We start from the raw sequence: 16,566 nt of genomic DNA, 5'->3' as shown, positions 1-16,566 counted from the left end.
ATCATGTTAGAAAGGCTTCATGAAGAGTAACGGGGGGAGAGAGAGAACATGTCAAATGAACCCGTCTATGTAACTCTCAATCAGTGGATACAAGGCAAGATACTAGGATTAACGCAGATGGTGCTTACTATTGATCCAAAACGCACACTTTTACTGACTAACAGCTCAATATCGGACTATTACAGGAAAACCTGATGCATTTGAGTGCTGATCCATAAGAGTGCTGCTTGATAATGCTGCAGAGGTTGCAGTGTCCTTAACCTGATGTGAGAACCACTAACTACCGACACAATCTTTGCAAACCACACAGATCTTAACTTTAAAGTTTATGGAACAGATAGAAATAAGAACAAAGCCAAAATGACCTTTCTGTATAGTTTATTTACAAAAATGTATTAAAATCCTTTGTACAGCGCCTCTTTCGATGAGGTTCAGTAAATTATGCATGCAACTTTTGCTCTTTTGTCACCATTACTACGCTTGGTGATTCATTTTTTTTGTTTTTATGTTGCTGTTTTTTCTGTCCGTTTCTGCAGGAAGTGACACCTACTTTAAAGAAGAAGAAAAAAAAAGAAATACAAAGGAAAATGACCAGGGTTTTGTCTCTAGCATTAACCTAGGATCAGTTTGTGCGTAGCAGAGCTCGTCAAGCATCACTGATTTCACATGCAACTCTTTAGAGAGAAAAAAAAAAAAGAAATAATATAAGAAGGGAAAACCCAATCACTCATCATGTAATAAATATTTCTTTTTTGTCTGAATGTACACATCTCCTCTGGCTTACTCTTGGTTTCTAATATAAAACTATCTGCCCATAGTTTTAGGTGATTAGATAAATACCCTCCTAAACCTGTGGAATCACAGTCTTTATGAAAAAAACACAATTAATCACAGCAGTATGGAAATGTGCTAAGCTCCAGATGCCCCAGTGTGATCTTATAAAAAGTCTATTTTTTGTTGCATTTATATTTTTTATCATTTACTAAGCAAAATCCCTAAACACTTTAATTTTCATGGAAGAAAATCATTGTGAATGCAAACCACAGCTCATTGAAAAATATGCAATTTGACAGAAAATGTAAAAAAAAAAAAAGAAAAAGAAAGAAAGCTACCGAAAATCTAACTGTGAGCCTTTATTTAGACTACAGTTAATCTACAACTTAAGTATCGATTTGTTTGGTTTTATGTTATTGTAAAGAAGACTTGAATTAACCCTAAGCTCAGGGAAAGACTCTTCAGAGCATCAAACTCCCCTTGATATTTTACAAATTGTCTACATCCCAAACATTTTTTCTTTATCCAGACTTTACATAATCATTGTCATACAAAACACACTCTTGGCAGTATTGGAGGTGCGAATCAGGACCCGGTTCATTTTATCTTCTTCTCCTCTTGAGTCCCATCAAAATTCTTTTCCGAAGACAGTGGTGGCAGCAGCATCAGAGTTCCACATACAAACACGCAGGTTTGTGTTTTGCTCTGATGCAACAGTTTTTTTTCTTCTACCAGTTCATGGTCATTCAAGGGATTCACAGCATTATAAAAAGCTATTATCTAATAACTGGTGCCCTACAGTGCACTGAAAAGATCTAGTAAAATAATTTGAATCACATTGAACCAGCGGAAAATCTGGCAGCGGAAGGATGAAGAGTAATCTGATCATAGTCATTACAAGAAACCAATTAGACACTTGTCATAATATATCATCTATCTGGCACTTCAAAATGTGCTTAGAGTTGCAAATGATGGCTTTATTCTGTCATTCAGGTGTGTATATATATATATATATATATATATATATATATATATTGGTTTTAACTCTGCACCATTCATCTGTTTTGTATGAGTTTCAAGCAAAAAGCATTATCATTGTGATCGAGTTGCATTGTTTAGACTCGGAGTTCCATAAGGCACTGAGAGGCGGAGGGAACCTCATCGGCTCTTCCCATGACCAGTCAAGTCGTGTCGTCAATGCGGATTATCATGCCATGAAGCACAAACCCCCGTGGTCCTGTGCCTTTCACAGATGTTAAGTCACAGTTGTAGAGGATGGATGAAATGTTTCGTAAACCTGTGTGAACAGACAGAGTAGAGACAAAGATGGGGAATATGAATCTTAAAATTAATAAAAAATTATTTAAAAAGTAGGTAAATGTGGAACGGTTGGAGCTGCTCATGATATTTTGCTTTTATTGGAAATAAATAAATCACTTGCAATTATTTCGAACCAATTTAGCTCCAAAAGGCTTGATCAATCTGTTTTCCTCAGACCTGTGCTGCTTTTAGTCAGTCCCATTTGCTTGGCAACGGCAGCAACAGAGAAACCCTTTCACCTTTCGTCACATTTCTGCCACTTTGCTGAAATTATGTCCTCTGTTTTCAACTAAATCTGTGCCACTTCTAACCAGTTAAAAGAATACAGAGTGTAAAGAATTTACTGCAGAAGTCTTGTATATAGGGATGCACGATATAATCGGCCCCCTATCGGTATCGGCCTGAATCGGCCTTAAAACTGAATATCGGACATCGGCCACCCCACCGATATTTAACCCGATATTTGATCAGCTTCTGAGTTTCTAAAAAAAATATATACTACTTCTTCTTCTTCCTCAAAAACTTCTTTTTTACAGACTAAAAAACTTTTAAAGACGAGGGAAAAAATATTGATACATTAAAATATCACAATATCTTCATATGCTGATATATTGCCATTTAAAAACACCATATCAATCTCTTTTACTAATGAAATATTGCTATATGTCATCATTATGCTACGAAATCCCCCGAAAATTCACGAAAGTTTGCCATATTTTTATGTGTTGATATATTGACGCGGTATCGACCTATTTTACAAACAAAATCTCACAAGAATTTGCAAAATATCACGAGTTTGTAACATCTGTATCGGTATCGGTTATCGGCTACATGAGTTTTAAAATATCGGCATATCGGATATCGGCCAAAATCCCAATATCGTGCATCCCTACTTGTATATATAATGCAAATGCACTCTATCAAAACAAAACGATAAAAAGATCTCATCAGTGGATTCTTGGATCAGTCACAGTAATAAGCTGATTGGAAAATGTGTTTTTCTGCCATTTGAAACATTTCACATGTCATGCACTGCGTTTCATGAAAACACCCATGCAATGTAATTCTTTACTTTATGGGGTGCGTTGTTGCACATCATAATTTCCTTATTACTGCTGGTTTCTAAAGAAATCATTCAATGACTTTTAGCTGGAACTCCTAATTGTAGTTTTGCATTAGAAACTACTTTGAAAAACTTTAGTATGTCTCAAGTGATGTCCTTTCTGCTTCTAATTAGAGAAGAGTTTTAAAAGAGCCTTGCTCAACATAATCATTATTCATCCTAGCAGTAGGTAGATCGACTGGGTGCAATGTGTCAGAGGGTTCATAATCAGAGAATCTGATTTCACATCTCCTTAGCCTTACAGAGCACTTTAGTTATTTTCATTTCATTTGAATGAGTGACTTTATTTCAGATAATCCAGTAAAATAAAATGTTAATTCATACAAGCATGATGTATTTTTAATAATATATAATTACATGTATAATTCATGAATATGTCTGAAACAGGGTTAGATAAAGTGAATCTTATTTATTCATATCCCTTCACCTACCTATATTCCATAACACTAACAATTTCCCTACTTCACATATAAGTCCAAACTAGGGCTGGCCACTTAAATGCATTTGCAATATAATCCTAATTTAGCAAAATGCAATTTTCAAATCACAGACGTGCTCAATTTCAGTAACATTATACCATATACCAAGAGTAAGAGACTGAATTTCTCCTTCCAGCCCTTTAGGTAGTGGTAACATGTTTATAGTGGGTTTGTCGCCTCTCAGAAAGGAAGAGAAAGTTGCAGCTAGCACGCATATCAATGCATGATTGTAGATATAAGAACTTTTTCACTAAAGGGTCACAGTGAGTCTTGGACTCTGGACAAGCAAGCTTTTAAGGTCATGAAAAAGTGAAACCCTCAACCCTCATCTAAATGCTTGTGATGGGCAAAGGGCAATCTCAATAAAATCACAATAATTGCAATTTAGATTTTTGGCAACATTGTTCACCCTAGTTCATACTACTTAGAAGTACATTAAGTACATAAAAACATTTGTATAGACATTCACATGTGCCTACACACATCTTTACTCATACAAATATTACCCAAAGCCCAAATTACCAGAAACTTTACAAAATATGTATACACCTACTGTATGTACCTGACTGAGGGGCTGGTTATACTCACACACCAGTGTGTCGCAGTGAACTTGTCACAGATATTTTTTATTTATGCCCATTATTGAAGCGTGGTCTGTGCTATGTTATTCCACGCCACAATGCAAGAGGGACAATCCCAATATAGCTGTGGGTCTAGATACAGCCGAGGCAGTGAGGAATTGGAAAAACGCAAGGGGCAAGTTTGTAGCCTGGGTGCCATTCCGAACTTAGTCCCGCCCACAACGCTTGAGGTCGGGAAGTTCGGTCTGGCATTGCTTAATAGTAGCGGAGTATGCTCGCACAATATCTGGCGGGCCAATCAAATTGTCAGGGCGGGCTTTGTACGATGATGGACAGATGATCAACAGTAACGTAATCAACCACGTGACCAATGTGCGCTTGGGTGACAACAACAATGGCTGCAGCTGGAGAGTTGAGGTGTGTAGATTCTGCTATTAGGTCTGTTCTAGAAGATATGGACAGCAAATTAATTTTAAAAGAGGAGCAGAGAAACGCGATCAGGGCTCATCTTCTTATTCTAGGCGTGCAACTGCATGCTTTGATTTTTGTTGACAACGACTATGCGTCGCTTAACATACGTCACGCACTCCGTTGCTCTTATTGGTTGTAGGTCTATCCAATTGAGTGCAGAGGCATTTTTTTTTCCTGGTTCGTTCGAAACACGCCCCATGATCACAGCTCTATGGAGCAGTATCAGACTCATATTCTGACTAGAATTGAGTAGGACTACATCAGGCTAGCAAGTTTGTGCCACAACGGAAGAACATGAGGGCGAAAAAGAGCAGGAATCCAGGTGGAAAAAGGTTCCCAGCATTCTCGCACACCTCGCTCTTCTAGCTGGTTGAACTTCACGAGTCGTTTTCCACAATGGCGGTCATACAAAAAAGAAAAAAAACGGTAAGGTACCAAACAGGAAATATGCATAGTGTAGAGCGGATGTAGATTTGACCAATCAGAGGCCACCTCTCTGAGGCTCTGTCTGCGGTTTTGCAGAGGTGCAATAGAGTGTCTGCATTGGGGGATGCATGGTCTTACTAAAAAATAGTAAGAGATGATAGTAAGAAGATGCATGGTCTTACTAAAAAATATCTTTAAAAAAGCCTTTTTATTTGAGCATTTATGACTAAAACATAGTTTGATGAGTACACTGACACCTTAGTAGTAAAGCACCATTATAGCCATAAACCTGTAGCCTATTTTCCTTGAATTTACTTTGGGTCAGAATTTCCTGTGCTGTTTCTGCTGGTGCTACCTCAAGGGCGTCCATGTTGAATGGATTCAATCTAACAAACAGTTTAAGCATAAAATTCAAGATGGATTTTGTGGATACTCAGACGCAACAGACATCCAGCTCCAAAACTCTGAAATGCCTCTTTAATGTTAGACTGAAACTTTATTTTCATCTTGTATACACAGAGTGTATACAAAAGACAATTCTGATACATACAGCTTTTTGACAGTGAATGAGCAGCTTAGCAGTGAAATGAACATTTCCATTTATAAAATGTGAACAGTGTAGGAGAGACATAGTGCAAAAGGGATTGATGTGGAAGGTTCAGAGCAGTACAAATAAATAGATAAATAGATGTGGTGCAAAATGCAGTGGAAATACTGAGTTGAACTTAATTTAAAGGGATTGGAAGATTTGTCATCTAGTGCAAGTACGATATTTACAGTGGGATGCAGATGTTCACTGCGCTTCTTTCATTTCATATCTTTTAAGAAAGCCAAATCTTCCAAAACTGTCTCATGTTGGTGATTGCTTTATTAGAGATTTTATTTGATTCTTTCATATCATTTTTTAAATTGCACATTTTTTGTAATATGCAATATTTTAACATTTAGATAATTCCTGTAACTATGCCCTCCGTCCCTCTCTCTGAAACGTACCTCTATGCTGTCTGGTTGCTCTTTATTTCTAGTTTTACACATGAATTTTGAGGTTTGATTTTCTGCCACATCAGAGAATTTAAGCAAGCAGGAATGAATGAATAATGGATTAGGGTGGTCATAATAGCCAGCCTTATGAATAACCCTGATGGCTCCTTTCATCAGCGTGCATAGAGGTTTGAGGGATGCTGTGTAGGTCTTCTATGCAAAAGCTCAGGTACGGTAAAATCAGTAGAATATGTCAGCCTTTGTAACTCAGAAAATGTTTCTCTTTACAAAGAACTGCAATGTTTACAGATAGTTTGGTTTGAACACTTTTTACATTAGTTTTTCTGCCGATTGTGGAGATTCATGATGTGAATAATAGAAATGAATCAAGTTTCTACAAAAATTTGCCCCTTGTGTGCCTAGAAACATTAAAGCATTAAGAACTTGATCAAATTAAGAGATGAACTGAATTATACCTACTTAAAAACAACATAAAAGTCAAGTGCAGTTAAAGGTACAAATCTATATAAACATCTTACTGTGATCTAAGATTTTCCACCTTGAAACTGAATATGGAAGGTAGAAGTCTACTTTAAAACAGTGAGAAGCACAAGTTCACCAACAGTGAAAAGTATCAGTTCACAGTAAAGGCCGAAATGGAGGAGGCTCCTAAGACAGCAACTCTCCAGGAGGAGAGTTTAGAGCACCTGAAGTCTCCAACTCCATGTAGACATATGCAGGTTTTAACAAGAATATTCAATAAATGTCAGTGAAAAGTAGACGTTCCCCAACAGTGAAAAGTAGTAGTTATATAAAGACTGGCCGTCAGCAAACAGTACTAGGATAATGGGACAAAAACAAAGTGCTAAGGAATTGCCTCCCCCCAAGAGAAAAAACAAAATAATTGATTTATTGTGTAGAGAACTTGGGCCATAGTAGAGTCTATACCTTTCTGAAACATTTAATTTGTAGTCCAACTTTTATTTTATTGCCTAAATTGTGCCACAGCTATTTGTTTGCCTCTGTTTTTCCTTTTTTTTTTTAACATCCTGTTCATACACAGAACTTTGAATGGTCTTATTACAAAAATTTTCTACTGTACATATTTAAACTTGCCGGGGCTTGAAGCTCCAGAGCTTCGTTGTTTTCTATCAGTTTGTCTAGGCTGCTAACACCTTCACATATTTAATGTGCTACTATAATCATGAAATCACATTCTTATTCCACTAAAAATGTGCATTCTTATTTATTGCCACCACTACAACTTGAAATGTTGGGCATCTTGTCTTTTTTTATTTCACAATGTGTATCAGAGTTTTTTGGTGAGTGGAAATAATTGTGTTTTGTCCAACATGACAACCATAAACAATTTCCCTGGCAGCATACACAGAACTGAATAATTCAATCTGACTGCGATGACAGGAATCTAAATGATTCATCTCCTCTGATACACAGGGAGTCTGTAAAAGGTAAAGAGTACTTACCTCTAGATCTTAACACTCTCGGTTCCGTAAACGTTGTAGCCTTCTCTGTATGTGGCAAAGTTCTGGGTGTTGGTCGGGGGAGCGGGCTTAAAATTTTGGGTATTCTTGGCCAATTTTAGCCGTTTGGTTTCTTGCCTTGATTTATAACAGAACTCTATCAGAGCCACCATCATTGCAAGCCCCAGCCCTCCAACCAGAATATAGAAGACACCTGCCACATTGCTTAGGCTGAGAGCACTTGTCTTGTCCTGGGGGAAAGTGAATATCAAAGTTAAGAGTTTTATACTGGAAAAAAGGCAACATTCAAAAGGCAACCCTGAAACTATGCTGTTAACTACTAAATGTAAATCTAATCATAGCTAATTGAGAAAGCTATCAACATATAAACCAAAAACAAAAAAGCCAAGACTATATTAATATAGCTAAAAAATCTTATAGTAGCCAAGAAATCTTAATTTTTAGATAGAAGAGTTTAACTCTGCTGGTGAATGTAGAGCTTTGCCTGTTATAAGCTACATAAACATTAAAATGGCTTCTGCTCTTAACCAAAAAAGGAAGCCGGTCAGTATCGCATAGGTCGATAGCTCTTAAAAAAAGATCCCTGTCCTTTTAATTCTCTAAGAGACATGTACGTATAACTCTTATGGCAACAATGTCATACAGTACAGTCAAGTTGATAGCATATGAATGATAGCTGAGTTAAGAGTAAAAAAAACTATCAATCCAAACCATTTTGCTGCTGCTTACCTACCAAATGTATTACTTCAAAATTTGTTCATTAGAGTTTTACTATTTGCAGTTTAACCCTATGAGTGTGGAGTTATACTATAACCCTATGTTGATATCTGATACACCTGGATCTCAAAGGGTTAAATGACGGGTTTATTAAATTCTTCAACTTCTTGTAATGCTCAAACAAAGCATCTAAGCCTGCTCTCTGAGTCACCACAAAATTTAGAGGACACCCCGTGGCGCTCTGAGAGGTTGAATTTGTGTAACTCATCACAATAAGAGGGTTTGCTTGTTCATCACACCACAGGACACCAAAGAATCTAATAGACACGTCACGATGCAAAATAGTAAGAACACAAACAAATCAAATTTTCATTAACGGTTTGGTAAATAGAAACAGCAGCATAATGGTCATAGTATCATGAATGTCAAGAATGGAAATGAGCAAAAATAAACAGCATTTATCAACATATGTTAACTGCTGTGATTCAGAATAAAAAAAAAGGCACTTGCTCAGTTTCCCCAAAAAGTTATCGTTACAGTTTTTATGAAAAAGAGTGTCACATATTTTAAACTGCCTAAAAAGGTGTCTAGATGCAAATATTATTAAAAAAAAAATAATAAAGAGAGAATTAAAAAACTAGGGGAAGCAGTGCCCATCGCCGCGCAGAGGCTGGGTTACAGTGTGCGGCAAATTGTGAAGTTTAAAAAAAAGCAAAGTGTGTAGAAAATAAAGAAAATGCATTCTAGACATGTAAGAGTTCTTGTCTTGCATATGAACAGTACGTCAAAATGCAATTTGGAATCAGTACAAAAGACCTGCAGCGACTGACCTTACTTCCAGAGTCCTTGGTTCCACATTCACCCTTATCGTACCACCATTTGTTTTTCAGCTTGTCTAAGATGCCTTGTTCACTGAGTTTCAATACTGCAAGGTTTACAGGAGTTCTTCACGTGGGAAATAACATAAATAACATTATATTATGTTATTTTATGTTATTCAACTTTTAAACTACTACATATTTTACAAAGCGATAAAGCAGGGCACCTGGCTCAACATCACAAAGAGCAGGCATTCTACCTATCACCTGTATAACCCCTAGTCTAAAGCCAGGACCTACCTAATCGCTTTGAGTAATCGGCAGATGCTGCTAACAGAGCGACGAGCAGGTACTGTGAGTACGATCTGCAAGTCTATGAACCAATACATGGACAGGGGGAACCAGAGGCTTTCAGCTGTAGGTATCGTTTTTTAGGATCTTTGTCATTACTTAGAAAAAAGAATTAAAATGTAATTTAGACCTCATGTCTTTAACAAATTTATTTTTCTTTTTTTATATGTCTAATTATGAGTCCATAATAACAAGAACACATTCTGGAAGTGAATGAAGTGCAACAATTAAAGCCATATTATGCATTACAAGGTTTTTTGGGGCTGATTACTAAGGAAAGTTTTCTGTTTTGGCAAGTTAGGAAGTTAAAGCTTCAGGATGAAGCTAACGATTAGTGAGATATTTGTCCTATGTTGGCCTCCAGCAGCAGAACTGTATTATTTAACATGTTTGGAAAGTATCACAGCAGATGTAAGTAAGAAGACAGAAAAGCACACATCAAGGATCCACCTAATGAGTTTTAGTCGGCTGAAATTTAGCTGCATTTGTAGGTAAATGTAAAAGTTGAATTGACAGAAAAAAATAGAACATTGATAAATGAGTGACCTGACTACTACCTGGAAATCCATACCACAGATAACACACTGAAAGAAGATTACACCACTGTATGTCATTCATAGCCAATCTGTAGAAACAGAGTGTGAGGACCAACCCATTGTCTCCACTTGGAGAGACATTGATTAACAATGCAATTACCCAGCAACATGCTCTGTGTCTGAAAGTCAATCTATGCAGCGGTGTGTTGGGCCTGAGGGTGAGGGGAAACTCGGTGTCTCTGTGTGTTTCTGTGTGTGTGCAGGGGGCAGATTGGATGTGCATACTGCTGGGTGAAAACAAATCTGTGCATCTCTTCAGGTCTGCTAACGGGACCACAAAGCCAACGCCAGACCACATGATTGGATGTTCCAAACACATCGCTCCAGGCTAGTTTAGTCTACCTATCCAATGATCCCTAAGGAAAACCTATGAAACAGACAGATTGCACATTTCCTGGACTTCTATAGCACATTAGACAAGAGTGATAGAAACTGCTGTGTGTGGTAAGGAAAACTGTTAAGACTAGTGAGGTAAAAGGTTGCTGGGTAAATATTAAAACATGTTTGTCAAAAGATTACAGGAAAAAAAAGCAGTAAAAAGCTAAAAATCACATTCTTACAAACCTAAAAAGAAAACAATAAAAAAATAACATATAAATATATATGATTATGCATATGCTGCATCCTGAATTTTATTGTATTTATTGTGTTCCTCTGGTAATATGCTATTAATAGAGGTTATTGATGAAAAGGGTTTTTCTAATAATCTTTATCATATATGCATTTCTTTTCATGTTCATGTGAATAATTATCCCCTAGGAAGATACAAAAGAACCACACAATGTTTGTAGCACAAGGTCCTAGAATAATTATGTCGAACCACTTTGACAACTTAAAATAAGCAGCTCATTTAATTGAGTTACTTTCCTGGCAGGGACACAGCTTTTAAGGGTGGCTTATACATTTTGAATTAGTTGGTGGTTCAGGCCATTCCAGAGGCTTAATGTTAGCAGGCTTTAAAAACCAACTTTGGTCTGTGTTTGGGATGACTGGCCTTTGGAACACCCCACTGTGTTCCCATTTCCAACAAGCTCCGGTTTATTTAAACTGGAAGATGGAGGAAAATTAAGTTTCTACTGCTACTAGACTATTGAGACTAAGCTTCAGATTCACAGCTTACACATTGACCATATATACTGTATGTCCATTGACACTGTAAGGTTAAAATCCACATTAAACTTGATGAAACAAGCTGTCCTGAACAAATAGATGTCCAGCACTAGCTACCCCTATAAACTGGAATTATGTATTTGATCTCTGTAGGGATGTCATCAGTGGACAATTTTTATTGTAGTTTGTTGATTACTTTAAACATGAATAACTTTTAATAAATAGAAATAACAAAAATTAAAATGCAGCTTTTATGAATTTGTTTTTTTAACCAATAAATGGAATTCCCTTACAGCTGCATTATAAAGAATATGTACAATGCAGAAAAAGTATTGTCAAAAACAAATGAATATGGTAATAATTAACTAAGAATTGTGTACTTAACATAAAAAATTATACTATTATTTAGGAGGATATGTATAAATAAAAAAAAAAAATTTAAAACTCATATTCTAGGTTATTTCAGTTCCCCCTTAGCAAAAAGTAGTTTATTCAAGTATACTAAAAGTGCACTAATTTCATACTTAAAATCAGGGAGTGCACTTAGAGTTTACGTATTCTAAACTATATTCCATATACTTAACAATAGTATAGTCAAGTGTACTTGACTATACTATTGTTTACTTTATTGTTTACTAAAATATACTTTAAGTGTACTTTAGTGAACTTAAAAATGTCCCAATTTAGTTCGAAGAAGTATTACTTTAGTAATACTTCAAGTACACTAAAAGTACATTGTTCTGTATACTTTCTAAACTTATACATAAGTATTCTTAATAGAATTTACTTCAAGTATACTACTTTTTGCTAAGGGATAAGTGGAATCAGAAATAATAATAATACTATTAAATAATAAGTAATAATACTTTTTAAAGTTGACCTATACTTAATATTTTTATTCCATAAATTAAAGAAACATAATTAATAACAAGCAGTGTTGCAGCATTACAGTTATGCACATTATATATTGTTCAGACTCTAAAGACAGAAAGGTGCTAATACCTTTTAGCTTGTCGGAAATCAAGGTTGTTATCTTCCTGAAAGCAAAGAGTGTCATTAAACTGAGCTACTCTGTGTAATGTTTCAACCATCCTCTGTGAAAAACAGAAAAAACACATCATTTCGAAGCTCATTTCACCAGGAGCTAATCGATGTGTCACACTTTCCACCACCGGTTGGTGATTGCAGAGATCTGATGATCAGTGGGGGGGCAGTTGGATAGGAATCAAAGCACAGGTAGGTTATCAGGTCACTCATTTAGAAAGAACAAAAGTGTTGTTTTTAATTAGAATTCTCACGTTTGCCTGTAATGCTTAGTCCCCTCAAGACGCCGCTGTTCCCCTTGCTTTATGGTTGGCCTCCGCCTAGCAGCCATCTTTGATTTTAGAAGAACTTCTTTCTCTGAACCCAAGCTGATATGCTGAAACAGCTGTGTACGCAAAGACGTAGCTATGTATTGAGAAAATATTAAGGTTTTGACATAACTAAAGTTAACAATATATTAAGACATGTCTGCAATACATGTCAGCCATAAGTGAGAGCAATCATTTTAGCAACTAACAGTAAGGCTGAACATATAACAGGGAAATTGCTCTGTTGATTCATTTTAGTCTTCAAACGGTGTGTGTTATGGAACATTAAAAAGGTTGAAAGCTTAAGAATTATAATTTTCTTTGAAAATTTGCAGGGCTTGCTTCTTCACACATATATTTAAAAACGCCATAGCCAGATAGAAATGTCTAATTCTAAATTAGACTGATATTCTCTAAAAATGTAAAAACAATATTTAAAGCAACTGCTTTCTCTCACAGGTTAAATAATCTGGCCCTTAGCCCTGATACAAACACTCGCCAATCATAGGAGGAAGTTGAAAGAAATAGATTCAATGCTAAATCTTTATTTTCTTACTGCGCAGGTCTTGAGAAGAAATCAGGATCAAGTAAAATTGTTATCAAGAGGTCCCCACTTTTTAAAACCCTGAGATTGTAGATTGGCCATAAAACTCTGATCAATGCTTCTCTACGATTGCTTGTATTGATTAAACTGCCCTTCACATGTGTTAGGCTGAATAAACATGTTTCATCCTTTCACAACGGCAGGGCAGCTACATTCATTTCCAGAATCCTTGTCATTTATTACTCAGTATTTTAACTTAACAAAATATTTTTCATCCGGTCAAGGCCAGAGCTCCTTAGCTTAATTAAGCTGTTACGCCGTCTGGTCAATCTAACTGTAAATATTCCTCATCTGCCTCAGTGCAGCAGGTCTGTTGGTTTGGTCTGGATTGGGTTTGCTGTCGGTTGGGTTATATGTTGGCAGCTTTGCCGATTACTCTGCACTATGGTACCCGATTGTGGTGACATCGAGGCTGACCTTGGAGTCACCTCCCCCGCTGCCGCACTCTCCCTTGTCGTACCACCATTTGTTTTTCAATTTGTCCAAGAGGCCTTGCTCATTCAGTTTTAAAACTGCCAGGTTAACAGCATTTCTTGAAACGATAAAACATAACTTGTAAGAAAATGCACAGGTCCGTGAGAAATCTAATGCAAAGTGATAATGATAAGTCATAATAGGAAGGTAGTGAAACTACCAGTGTCAAAGAAGGGGCTTATGCATAGACTGTGGTTAATCAGAATAGTCTAGGAAGAGGACAAATTGCTTAGGAATTTAAGGAATATGGAGAGATAAGAGATAAGGCTCATATAAGGCAGAAACAGTGTTAAATCTTGGAAAAAGGTGGCATGAAGGGTTACGTAGTTTAGAACTGAAGTGTGCGGGATGGGGACACTTGTCATTGAGAAGAAAAAGTAACAACAAACATCATGCAATTAACATTCGTCACAAGTGACAGCGCAGCTTTTAAAGGCTAAATTGAAAAACCATTGAACTGTTAAATTAAAAGTGACAACACAACAGTCAGGTAGGACAGCACACAGGACAGAAGGAGGGATCGAAGGAGAGAAAAAAACAGCAGTAAGAAAGACATAAATATGAAATGATCATTAGCTTTCACCTTCTCATATGGTTTTTGTCTTTTTTAACATAACACACCAATTCAATGCAGAAAAAACCCCATTAAATAATCTTTGAATCCAACTATAGTTCATTGCATTACTACCATTACCTCTGCGTCCATACAAAACAAAGAAGAAGAGAAGAAAATGACAAGGGGACATCAGGGTAGGTGGAATACTATAACAACAGGGGGAATATTGTTATATTATTCCACCCACCTTAATGCTGAGCCTTTAGGCGTCGCCACACCGTAGCCTTTGGAGTCGAGGTTCCCTCCCACTTTCATGGTGTCGCACGGCTTCCGCTGCTCGATGTACTCATTCATTGTGGACTCAAGGAGAAAGGCAAACTTGCCCTTCGACTTTCGCACTCGGGCAACACCGTCTGGTGTGGTCTTAACAAACACAGAGGGCTCTGCAGATTTCATGTATGACCACATCTTCTCGTATACCGCTATTTTGGATCGCTGTGCAGAGGAGAGAGGGAGAAGGACTTTAGACGTTCCAAAATCTTGCAAACACAGGATGGATTTTGCAGGATTTTTGTGCTTAATGATCACTTGGTTTAAATAGGTGCTGCAAAGTATTTATAGACATCTAGGAAAGTGGGAGTGATATCTTTAAATACTTCCAGAAAATATGGCAGATGAACATTTATGTGATCACGTGGTACAAGAATTTACAAAATCCATTTCTTCTCTGCAGTGTTAAAGCAGCAAAACATATAACATCTCAAATTTCCTGCATGTAAATGCATCACACATTAACAAGTTTGAATTGATCAGTTGAAAGAAAAGAAAATGCATGCGGTTGTTCCATGAAAGCATCCTAAATTATTCAACTGACGGTAAACAGCAGGCAATGATATTTTTATTTGAAATCATGCATAATTCCAATATCATGTCTTTGATAGATATTCAGCCTCAGTGAGGGAAGTTAGGCTTTGTTCATAATTCAACATCAACTTGTAGAGCTTATTACAGTCATACATTTGAGAAATATAGTTAATGAAATATCTTAAGAGTGACTCAGAGGCATTGAGTAGAGGAAGCTGGAGAAGTGAACAACAAAACACCCCGTGACAAAGTGACAGAGACGAGTGCTTCTCCAGCGCCGCAGGTCAGGCTTAGTGAGACTGTGAAATCTGGGAGAGTTGGACGCTATCTATAATAAGCATCAATTAAATTATTCAGTGCTGCTGGATTGACTTTAGCATAGCCATGTCACACAGCCTGGTGTGATCATGGTTCATGCAGAAATGAGCTATAGCCAAAAAAAAGTAGCCTGCGAAGATTTAAAGTAAAGAAACACATTTTATGAAAGCAAATACCAAATTCAAAGTAAGCTGATTGGTATATATTTTAAATTTTTCAGAGCTGAAGGATTTTTTTATGTTTCTTACAATGTTAAATAAAGCAAACAAAAAAGAAATTTCCCTTTAAAAGGTTTATAATTTCCATCTAATCAATTAAAAATTAAAGATTTAATTAACACAAACACCGTCTTCTCTCACCAAAAGTTCTTTTTGTTTTCATGGATTTTTTTTCCCAGTTTTCTTCTGCACAGTGTATAGCTCTCCATCAGAGATTTATTATGTGACATTTGGGTTAATATGACCATCATTTGATCTAACTCTCTTTGATATTGTCACATTTAAAGCGATTACTATGTCTAATATTGTGTGGCAATGAAAGAAATCAATCCTCCCAAAAAATACACTTCGAGTAAAAGCTTATTTAGATGTCTACTGATTTATTTAAATTCAGTTATTTTACTACATAGTGCTTATTAGCAATATGTTATCACCAGTCACTTTACAGAGACAAATCAATTCAACATACTCATCTAATAGGTTTGTTATTAGTAATTTCATTTATTTTCAGATTTATTTTTTGGCCATCACCAACAAGGCTCTGCAGTGATCATTCTACACCAAGATGGCTATATAAAACAATATAACTTGGTATACATTATAATTTTTTTTTATTTAGGAGCTATAACAGATGACAGGTGGTTTTTAAGTCCCAATTGTATCCTTCCAGGATCAGCAGAGGTGCTGCATCACGTACCACTGCTGCAAAGAATGATCGCCAGTAACACAGATTTATAATGAGCCTAGCCCTTGGAGATAACCACATTATGGCTGTACCTGCATTGCAGATGTAATTCCACCGGACACCAGTGAGAAAAAAGTAAGAAATAACATCACTCTATCAGAAGGAGATAGGGATTTCAGGTAGGGTACGTAGATGATGTCATCCTTACCCTGTGCTACAATGAACCTGTAGGAATTCCAAAACTGC

At 36.5% G+C, this 16,566-nt stretch overlaps 1 protein-coding gene across 3 annotated transcripts in view; it reads right to left on the bottom strand.

The window, feature by feature from the left end:
• Positions 1–361: 361 nt before the first annotated feature.
• LOC119797468 (glutamate receptor 3) overlaps positions 362–16,566 on the bottom strand; it is a 176,490-nt gene continuing 160,285 nt past the window's right edge. The window contains exons 13-16 of one of the 3 annotated variants that reach the window (XM_038306547.1): positions 14,483–14,730; positions 13,623–13,737; positions 7,640–7,887; positions 362–2,071 (exon numbers count right to left, since the gene is read on the bottom strand). In XM_038306547.1, coding sequence (XP_038162475.1) covers positions 7,642–7,887; positions 13,623–13,737; positions 14,483–14,730 — 609 coding nt within the window. In that variant the 3' untranslated portion in view covers positions 362–2,071; positions 7,640–7,641. Of the gene's footprint in view, positions 2,072–7,639; positions 7,888–9,204; positions 9,320–13,622; positions 13,738–14,482; positions 14,731–16,566 lie in introns of those variants that run through there. The other 2 variants (XM_038306546.1, XR_005282593.1) reach the window with 2 other exon arrangements.

This window comes from Cyprinodon tularosa, unplaced genomic scaffold (assembly GCF_016077235.1).
Source record: "Cyprinodon tularosa strain WSP-4 unplaced genomic scaffold, ASM1607723v1 ctg584, whole genome shotgun sequence".
Classification (NCBI taxonomy): Eukaryota; Metazoa; Chordata; class Actinopteri; order Cyprinodontiformes; family Cyprinodontidae; genus Cyprinodon; species Cyprinodon tularosa.
This window is presented reverse-complemented; position numbering and strand designations above follow the sequence as displayed.